General features: G+C 44.3%; 1 protein-coding gene across 1 annotated transcript; it reads right to left on the bottom strand.

Moving 5' to 3' along the window:
* Positions 1-86: 86 nt before the first annotated feature.
* TGOLN2 (trans-golgi network protein 2) lies at positions 87-8,066 on the bottom strand. The gene is made up of 4 exons (XM_065929094.1): positions 7,966-8,066; positions 6,856-7,721; positions 4,759-4,842; positions 87-4,008 (listed from the first exon to the last, which is right to left on the bottom strand). Exons 1-4 carry the CDS (start codon positions 8,009-8,011, stop codon positions 4,003-4,005), a joined length of 1,002 nt encoding a protein of 333 aa, XP_065785166.1. The 5' UTR covers positions 8,012-8,066; the 3' UTR covers positions 87-4,002.
* Positions 8,067-10,290: the final 2,224 nt, after the last annotated feature.

Genomic DNA, 10,290 nt, shown 5'->3' with positions numbered 1-10,290 from the left:
ATCATTAAGTTACAAGCTAGAAAAATAAAACATTGCAAAACAGTGGTATTCTGCTAATTGGGTGAACAAAAAAGAAGGGAAACAACTTCAGCAATCAACCATTTATTGAACACTTTAAAGAGTTCTGAATTAAAGGAATACCAAAGAGTGTGAGGAAGCTGGCTTTGCTGGCAGCTTGAAACCTGATAAAGCTCAGACCCAATGCCTTTATGAGGAGTTTCAAGATTGGGGTATTTGGGAAATCCACATGTGACTTCATAGAACTCGGCTGTGATTCAGTCTTGGTTCTGGATATAGTTAAATTTGAGAAATCTCTCCCCAGGTTTCCTTCTTACGCAAGGCAAAGCCAGATACAATGGTCCCACCCAGAATGTTTAGGAGATAGCTGGCAGAAGTACAGGGTCTGGTGTACCAGTGTACTCTCCTCTCTGCTCAAATGATTCAGAACATGTGCAAGGTTTGCCAGTTTTCATCTCACATGCAGCAGCATTCCATACCAAGTCACCCTCCCGAAACGAGGGGCAGGCTTGTGAATTAAATGATGTGAAATGGGAGGAGGAAATGAGAATCACTATTGGGAATTTGAGAGGTTTAGAGGTCTATCACCAAAAGTTTCACGAAAAGCCATCATGTGGCAAGAAATGTGAGTGTACAGAGCTAGTTGTCAGGTCTTTCTGAGTTAACTTAGCCTTTTTAGGTAGACTCAAATGATTCTAAAGCACAGATTCCTCCAGAGAGAAACCACTCTTCAACCAAAAACTGGGTGGCAAAGCAAGCACAGAGCTGACTGGATAGGGCACCTCTCCTGCCTGCCCCGCGCCCCACACCTGGCTAGAGAGATCCTTCCCCTACCACCAGCTCACCCTCATCTACACGATCTCTAGGAAAACACGATTCAAAGAGTCTATCTTCAAAACGACAATGACCCAGAAGACAACTTTTCCTTTGGTGTGGGAGGTTTCTTTCAGTGCAATTTCTAAAGTGAAACTTAAACTCAACTGTATTCTTTCACACAAGAAACCATCCTGCTCAGAGGCTCAAAAAGTGAAGCTACATGGACTCCACAATACGTATGTGTCCACCTGGTGCCAACCTGCTCTCGGTGCCTGAAACCAATCTTGCTTTCTGCTCTCCTCCTTTCTAGCAAAATCCATCAATAAGGGCAGCAACCAGCAGCCGGAAAGCGGTGTGTGAGGCGTCAGTCAGGTCACAGCCAGATGTCCTAAAGAAAGAGCATGTCTCCATTGTGAGGAGAAATGAACTCAGGTCCCCAGGGACTGCCCCATGTGAGGCAGATTTGCAGATGGTGCCATGGGCGCTCCCGCGAGGAGCTTCATTTTCTTGGGGAGACCAGACAGAGATGTCAGATACTGACTGCTCTGCTCTGCTTTAGTTCCAAAATGCACAAGTGACATTCTGTTTACTGGAGTAAAACAGAAAGAGCTGATCAGGTGAGGTGGGGGATTAGGAAGGTGCATGGGCAAACTGGAGCTGGGGCCTGAAAAAACAGGTTTTGGGGAGGCAAAGGAAAGAAGAGAAGGGGGTGTGCCCTAACTGAAAAACAGCCACGAGAAGCCAGGGACTGGAGAATGTAGCAAGGATGTCGAGGCCTGATGGTTGCCTGCCAAGAGGGGCCTTAGGCCCCAGAAGGATGCAGGGAAAGATGGGCAGGACATCACCAGCCTGCAGAGCTGTAAACACCAGGGTCCATGAGCTTGATTCTCAGAGCCACAAGACAGAAGCTTCGGATCTCTGGTCTCTACACACACAAGATGAAGTGGGCAAGAGATCAATGAAGGTGGCTCCTAGGGAAAAAAAAAGATCCAAAAGGATAGTGAAATCGGTGGGGGTGTGGGTCAGGGAAGCAAGGAAATTGGAAAGAAAGACTGCAGCTAGAGATATTTTTCCTTTTAATAGATAGGAGTTTTGTGCCAAGAGATAAGACTGGGCAATTGAGAGGGGCGGCTTCATGTGTCAAAGAAGAGAAATTCTGTTTTAGTGACAACAGGATGACAAGCTGAAATGTTCACCACACGGCAGGACAAGGTTCTCTGGGAACTAGGCCGAAGATAGAAACTTGGGAGTCACTCATCAGTCACTCATCCAGAGGCTAAAGAATGAATAAGTTTCTGAGGAGACACAGAGATAGACCAGTCTTTGCAGGCATTCTCCGCCACCAGCGCAGGGAAGGCAGAGGAGTTCTCAAGAAGCCAGGGCACAGAGACCACAGAGGGGAGGCTGAACTTGGATGGTGTAGGTGTCCAATTCTGTTCAGGACAAGACTAAGCTTGGAGAACAAGCCACTGGATTTGGTGATCTGAACCTCTGGGAAAACATTCTTGGCAGAAAGACAGGGACTAATGAGTTTGTAAAGGTTATGAGGAGGATGAATGGCAAGGGAATGGAAGCTATACCTCCTAGAGAAGATGAACAGCAGAATGGACCACAAACAGGATGGAGATGGGAGCAGAGAATACGGGCACACACATAGGTGGAAGGAAAATGGTGCCAGTGGAGACAGGCAGAAGTAGAAAACATCAGAGGGGAGGAAGAAAGGCAGGGAAGAGGGAGACAGAGAAGGAAATAAAGTAACCATGGTCTTAGGGGATGATGCCAAGAGTCTTCATTCCTCACCTTTACAAATGTCACCTGGAGAGGATGAAAATCTCCACTCAGTCATGGGCTGTTTTAAGTGAGGTGGAAGATAGCATGGCAAACACTATGGCCCCTTTTTCCACCAGACTTCTTCAACAGCTCAGAGCTCACCCTCTTCCTCTCACTTCCTACTTTCTTAGAATTTCCCTGAGATTAGCTATTCTCATTCAGGTCCTTCTTTGCAGAAACAACTCTCTTTAGGCTCTCTATAATAGGGTAGCACAACATTTAAATGAAACTTCAAACAATGGTCTTATCTAGGTTACCCTTGGTTACCCCCCAGGGAATTCTCTAAATTTCTTAAACTTTAATAACCCCTGACATGGGACAGAGGGTGGAATTTTTACTAATTAGCCTTGCCATTTTTTATCAGATAAGAGGACCCTTAACTAGATTTAGGTAAACAAGGGAGTATAATCTGTTTGTAAATATAATACAAATATTTTAAGCAATAAAGGCAAAATAAGAATTTGTGGGAAGCCTGTTTCTTAAAAGTCCTTTAAAAAAGTGCAGACCCAAACCAAACAGTCCTACATGCTTTCAAAGCATGAACTCACTCTACTTCAAAAAGTTCCTGTAAGGATGGTAAGCAGGCATAAACACAGTGTTTCGATATCGTTAACTGTTATTTTTAAAACATCTGTGACAGGGAACAGTGGCTTTAAGCTTTCCTCCCAGAATCCCCAAGTTCAGTTTTCTGCTCAGTACAACTAAATGCAACTGGATTCACTTTGCCTTAAGTGATATGAAACTGTCAGAAGAGCACGAAGAGCTTGCACTAGGCAGGCTGGACTTGAGGGCAAGAAAGCCTGTTTTGGTTTGCTGCTGGAGACTTTGAAGAGAATTGTTTTCACAGGAGCCCTCAGGCCACCAGCAGTTACCATCTTCTCTATTTTTGTGGGGTACACATCCCCACAAAGGAAAAGGCCTTGGGAGCAATGGGCCTTAACCTGCAGTTTTCTCCTAGGCCCTCGAAGGTAAATTGTGTTGAGCGCAATGGTGTTTTCAAGGGCTAACTACCTTTAAGCCAAGGCCCCAGGCAGGGCACCTACCCAGGGCCAGGATCTCCCTTTGGTCACAGCTGGGTGCCCGCATGCTCCTCCACTCACACTCAGAGGGGGACAGCCTGGAAGACACCAGCATAAATAACGGGAACACAGGAGGACAAAGTCACCAAAGTGCAGGTGCAAAAACTAAAGCAATGCCCCTTCCCCACCTCTGCTAGCCCCGACTTGCCACCAAACCCTGGAGGAGGGGGTGTCTCTTAGGTCACAGTGTTTTTCTCTTCATTATTCTTGATTTAGAGACAAATCAGCAGGGAGGACAAGGTTCTCAAGAACAGAAAAATCAGATCTGAAACGAGAGCAATACAATCCATTGGTAACTTTCATCTGTTTTCAGAGGAATATATCTTACTGCTGGGAGGCTTGGGCTGAGGGGAAGAGATCTCCTAGGATCTTCAGTTCAGTGGAAAAATTCAAAATGAAGACAAACTGACCCTCACTGTACAAAGAGCAACAGATAAAATCAAAGATTTTAATCCCAATTCTCAGGGTGAGTCAAATGCCTGTTAAATCTTGTTAGGTGCTGGTCAAGTGTGAAAAGTATAGGCAGGGAGTCGAGGGAATTGCTCTGAGGTCTTGATTTTTCCAGAAACTAAGGGGGAAAAGATCACGTGTTTTGGGACTTCCCAGTGGGATTGCATTGGTCCAATGGTGAAGACACTGCCTTCCAATGCAAGGATGCAGGTTCAATCCCTGTTTGGGGAGCTAAGATTCCCACATGCCTCACCTGCCAAAAAAACCAAAAGGAAACCAGAAGCAACGCTGTAACAAATTCAATAGACTTTTAGAAAAAAAAAAAAAATATCACAGCGTTTCTGGGTCTGAGCTTCCTCATCTATTGAAGGAAGATGTTGCACAGGTTCTGAGAATCTTCTAGCACTAACACTGCAGACGTGCTTACAGGGATGTTTGTATGCTGTGGTCTGGGAGGGGCAGAGGCAATGGCAAACAGCACGCCCAGAATCAGCTGCTGCCGCTATACCAAACACAAGCCCATGGGTGCGTCCATCTGAGATTGCGTATTCCTCCCTCCTCTTACCTTCTGGTCCAAACGCTGGTAGTCAGTGGCCTTCGGCCGCCGTGTAACTTTGGATCTTTTTCCTTCCAGGACGAAAGCTATAATCTGGGGAAAAGGACAAGAGAGTGATTAACAAGTGATTAACAATCTGTCATTTATGGTGACAGATTTCAGTCTCTGAAATTATAGGTAATCACCTGGCGGCCCATTTGTTAATGATCTTGACAGCAAAAAGAGTAGGCCATTTACCGAAAGGCCCTATTGACAATTATAAGGAGAACAGGGCCTAGTTACATCAGAATCCTTTATCCTAAACAGGAAATGACAGGTGCAAGACAGCTGTTCTAGGCTCTAGTCAGCTGGAATCTGTGTGATTTACTCAAGAGAACGTAGCCTATTTAAAAGCAGAAACATCACTCTGCTGACAAAGATCTGTATAGTCAAAGCTATGGTTTTGCCAGTAGTCATGTATGGATGTGAGAGTTGGACCATAAAGAAGGCTGAGTGCTGAAGAATCGATCCTTTTAACTGTGGTGCTAGAGAAGACTCTTGAGAGTCCCTTGGACTACAAGAAGATTGAGCCAGTCAAACCTAAGGAAAATCAACCCTGAATATTCATAGGAAGGACTGGTGCTGAAGCTGAAGCTCCAATACTTTGGCCGCCTGATGCAAAAAGTCGACTCACTGGAAAAGACCCTGACACTGGCAAAGACTGAGGGCAGGAGGAGAAGGGGGTGACAGTGGATGAGATGGTTGGATGGGATCATCGACTCAATGGCCATGAGTTTGAGCAAACTCCAAGAGATTGTGAAGGATAGGGAAGCCTGACATGCTACAGTCCTTGGGGTACAAAGAGTCAGATGGGACTTGGTGACTGAACAACAACACAGTGAAAAGAACTGCCAACTCCTCCCCAACTGAGACTCCTCCAGGCTAAGCAAGTCCTCCACCTTTCATCTTAATATTAAGCAATAATTACTTCTAATCTGCAAATGTACTCTTTCACCCCACACTTTACTTCATCTGAACCTTACCACTCTCATTTCATACTTAAGGTAACTCTCCATGATAAACACTTGGATGTAGAATAAGGAATGTACCTTAAAAAAATTTTTTTTTCATGGCCATATTTATGTGGCATTGGGGATCTTAAGAACCCCAACCAGAGATGAAACCTGTGACCCCTGCAGTGAAAGTACAGAGTCTTAACCCCTTAACTGTCAGGGAATTCCCAGGAATGTACTACTTTCACTAAATGTCTTCTCTCACTTCTCACAGTCCTAGGCCTTTTGACTATCATGAATTGAACCCTTCAATTTTAGTCATACTATTAGAAACTACTAAATTCTTAGTGCTCATAAGAAATGCAATCATTTGGGGAAGAATCTGAAAATGAATATATATATAAAAAAACTGAATCATTGTCCTGTACACCTAACACAACATTGTAAATCAACTATACTTCATGTTTTTTTACATTTCAGTTAAAAACAAAAAAAGAAATGCAATCATTTTGTCGTTGGGAGTGGTTACTAAACAACACAACAAACCCTGCTGAAGTAAAAGATGAGTGTATTCATATGCAATTTTTAACCTTTCTTCTAATCAGAAACTCAGCTGCAGAACATAGAACCCCTGGGTGCTCTACTGCTGGTATTGAAGACTGCAACCATTCTTTCTGTTTCTGCAGGTGGAAGACAAACGCTTGGGAGAGGAAGCTAGAAATAAGATGACAGGAAGCACTGAAAACAGGAAGATCACTGCTTTAACTACATACAAACTGTCAGGTCCTCAGGTCCTCTCTCAGGATGTGAAAGATTCTAAGTTCCAAGATTATGGGAGGAGACCTTCATTTGGGTCAAATCATAATAATGTACTAAGCGTCACATCTGACGCAACAGCAGAGGGCACTCAGAGGAAACAGATGTGAAAATAAATGATTTCTAAAACAAAGGGGGAAAAAAACGAAGTTTGTTTATTAAATTCCCAAGGCAAAAAAAAAAAAAAAAAAAAAAAATTCCCAGGGCTTACAGGCTGATGAGTGATGGATACTCACACACCAGGCTTTCTGCAGGGGAGGAAATCCTACTCCTCCTCCTAAGGCCATTCTTGCCTTACCTTCCGCTTATTGTGGTAGGCGATATAGAGGATAGCGACGAGAATGGCTGCTGTCACCAGATATGCAAAAAAGTGGCTGCTCTCTGCACTGGCATTTCCAAGGTTATCCTTATAAAGGTCATCCTTCTTACTCCAGGTATTCGAAAGTGTCCCTTCACGGTTCTCCCTGGAGGCAGGGCCAACCATATCTTTCTCTTCTTTGAGTGGTGCGTCTTCCTCTGGCTCTGTATCCCCTTCCTCAGTCTCCTTGGGCTCCACATCTTCAGTTAGTTCTAAGGGCTTACCTTCTCCCTCCTGCTGGGGAGAAGAGGGGTCTGCCAACACTTTTTCCCCAGGTTCAGTTCTGGAAGTCTGCAGAGGTTTGCCAGCTACTGTGTTTACATGAAGCTTGGTGGACTCCTTGTTATCAGAAGAGGGGCTGGAGACCAACTTGTTGGATTGGTCTGTGGGGGAATTGCCAGGGTCGGCTCTCCCGGAGTGCTGTTCGGTTCCCGAATTGTCAGAGTCGGTTGTCGTGGGGCGCTGCACCGATCCCGAATTGCCAGGGTCGGCTCTCTCGGGGTGGTGTTCGGTTCCCGAATCGCCAGGGTCAGTTTTCTTGGAGTCCTGCTTGGCTACCGAAATGTCGGAGTCGGTTTTCCCGAGGCGCAGCTCGTCTGTCGAATTGTCAGGGTTGGTTTTCCCCGGGCCCTGGTCGGCTCCGGCACTGCCAGAGCCGGTTTTCGCGTCGGTGTGATTTAGAAAGGTTTGGTTAATGTGTTCTTTCGACTGAGTGATCAAGCCGTGCTGCCCGGAGCTTCCTGCAGAAGCCTGATCTTCCTTTGGAGCGCCTGCTCCGGCGACTGGAGCAGAACTGAGCAGCAAGTCTGAAACAGAGAAACTATGGGGCTGAAGAGAGGCAGTCGGGGAGAAAGGACTCCTCAGATCGTGGCAACGGGCAAACCGGAGGGGAGGGCTGGCGAGCGGAGCGGTGGCGAGGTTCGGGCAAGGAAGAAGTGAGGTCAGGGGCCGACAGGCCACGGTGAAGATGACGGGCCCGGGGGCGAGAGTGGGATTACTGGGGGCTAGTCTTGGGACGGCGGTGGGGTGGGGTCGGGGGGGAATTCTTACCCGCTGCCACGACGCTCAGTAACACGAACGAAACCGGGAACCGCATCCTTCACTGATTGCGCTTCCGCCCCCTAATGCTCTCGCGAGATCAGCACGCGGGGGTTAGTGTTACGCCCCGCCCCTTCCTGTGTGCGCCACCGAAGCCCCACCCAGGCAAGGGGCGGGGATTGGCAAAAAGGCCGGCAAGGTGGTGTTCCGTTGTGCTCCGCTGTTTCCCGCGAGGTGTGACTTCTTTTCTTGGTGGCGGGGCTGTATTGTTGCGTGTAGAAGGCGTATTTGTCTTTCCCTGCTCTCTTAGCTCCGCAGCGGCCGCTACAAACTTAGTCCCTCTTTCCTTCTTTGCTCTCGTACTTACGAGACAATACTCTGTCGTTGGGGCCTGGCGCTTGCTCGCTCCCATCCTCCATCTGCCTTTCTATCTTCTCCCTCATGGCTCTTTCCCTGCAACGCACAGACGTGTGGAAATCTGGAAACAGAAACCCACCCTGTCACCTTTGTAGCGGGAGTCTTCGCAACCCTACTCCCTGCTCTTTTGATCCCCACGGAAACGGTGTCAAAGATCTTTTCTAAAAAGTTAATCCGTTTTCTGATCGTGTCAATTACTCATTCACGCTAGAAAATTCACCGAATGAGTACAAGTAGAAAACAGAATCTCTGCCCCACGCTTCCAGAGTAGTGACTATCAACGTTTTAGTGTATTTCTGTCTTGCAAGCAATATTTTTGATTAGGTAATATGATCTAACGGTTGAAAAATCAAAATGGGATTTATTTTTTGAAAAGTTCACATTAGACCTGTAAGATTTTAAAAGTCACCTTTTGCCCTGGCCGGTTTTCTCTCACCCTTCATTCTTCAACTTTCAAAATTACTTGTTTACTGTCAGCTGCTGTGTTACTTCCATTATATGTAATCTGATGACTTGGTTGAGTGGGTTTCTCTCTCAAGTGCTTTTGAATTTGGTTTTTTTAACTTTAAAGACCACTTACCATTCCAGTATTAAAAAGTAGTAAATTCTATTCATACCTGAGATTAACAAACATAGCTTACTGTATTAAAATGATTAGTAAAAATCTATTCTGCCTAGATGGAAAAGCTTTCTTATATCCAGCAACTAAATATCCAGCAACTAAAAGAGTAGCCCAAGAAATCTGCATTTTGTTTAACAAACACCTCAGATAATTCTGGGGCAGACTGTCCTAGGGCCAAACTTTGAGAAACAGTTGTGAGACTACAGAGTCCCACAGAACTTACTCATTTACCAACAGTGTCTATTGAATGGAGGCTAGATGTTTTTTTAAAGGACTAATTTACACTGCTTTAAGGTTTGGCACCCTGACAGTTTTTCCTTTCCTGTACTATTATTACTTAAGGCTTTGAATCTCTGTCATTATCTGGTATTTGGTTTCCTAGTGTTTCTGTTTTTTCCTCCTTTCCATAAGGTTTGTCTTTTTTTTTTTTGTCCCCATGCAAATTATTTTTCATTGTATGTATCAGACTTACAATCTTTTATTGTTGGAACTCAGTCACATTAAAAAAGTTTTCGTGTTCCCAGATTAAGAAAGACATTTACCCATGGTTTCATTTCGTTTGACGTTTAAATTTCTGATTCATGTAGATTTTGTTTTATGGTGAAATATGAACACAATTTTTGACCTTTTCCCAAAGGACTGCCTATTAATTAAAAAGTCCATGTTTTCCACTACTGATTTGAAGTGCCACATTTTTCAATGTTGTATTTCCATATACACTTAAACTTATTTCTCAATTTTCTGTTCCCTCTACTAGTTTATGTCTTTTTATGCCCCTCTATCGTTGTCTTTATAGGGACTTTATGGGAGTTTCAAAACTTTCCTCATGGAGGTTTTCCATATTTCTTGATGCCTTGACCTTCTTTTTTCCTGGTAATACATATAAATGGAATCTTTGAGTCTCTCTTCTAATCGATTATCACTTGTATATATGAAGATTATTGATTTCTGAATTTTAATTACTAAACTGTTATTGTTTATACTATTTTCCAGATATATATATTCTGAAAACCAGGCTATCTTTCTTCCTCCTTTCTCTCCAATTCTTAGATCTCTCACTGCTTTCTCTTATGTAACTGCATGACTGCTACCTTATATTTAGTGTAAAATAGCAGTGAGGATGGTGGATATCATTGTCTTGTTCCTGATTTTCATAGGAATGCCTCTGGCTTTACCCCATTAAGTAAGATGCTATGGAATAAGCTGGTTGTGTATGCTTAAAATCACATTAAAGTATTACCTATCAAAAAAAAAAAAAGAAAAGTTCACATTAGAAAGTTACTGAAGCAATTATCTTT

The sequence above is a fragment of the Muntiacus reevesi genome, chromosome 3 (genome assembly GCF_963930625.1).
Source record: "Muntiacus reevesi chromosome 3, mMunRee1.1, whole genome shotgun sequence".
NCBI classification, from domain to species: Eukaryota; Metazoa; Chordata; class Mammalia; order Artiodactyla; family Cervidae; genus Muntiacus; species Muntiacus reevesi.
This window is presented reverse-complemented; position numbering and strand designations above follow the sequence as displayed.

Excerpts from the sequence above, each read along its gene's own strand:
- TGOLN2 (XM_065929094.1), bottom strand. The coding sequence starts at position 8,011 with ATGCGGTTCCCGGTTTCGTTCGTGTTACTGAGCGTCGTGGCAGCGG. Across the intron at positions 7,722-7,965 it reads ACTGAGCGTCGTGGCAGCGG|ACTTGCTGCTCAGTTCTGCT; the intron begins GTAAGAATTCCC and ends TCTCTGTTTCAG. Across the intron at positions 4,843-6,855 it reads CCTACCACAATAAGCGGAAG|ATTATAGCTTTCGTCCTGGA; the intron begins GTAAGGCAAGAA and ends CCTTTTCCCCAG.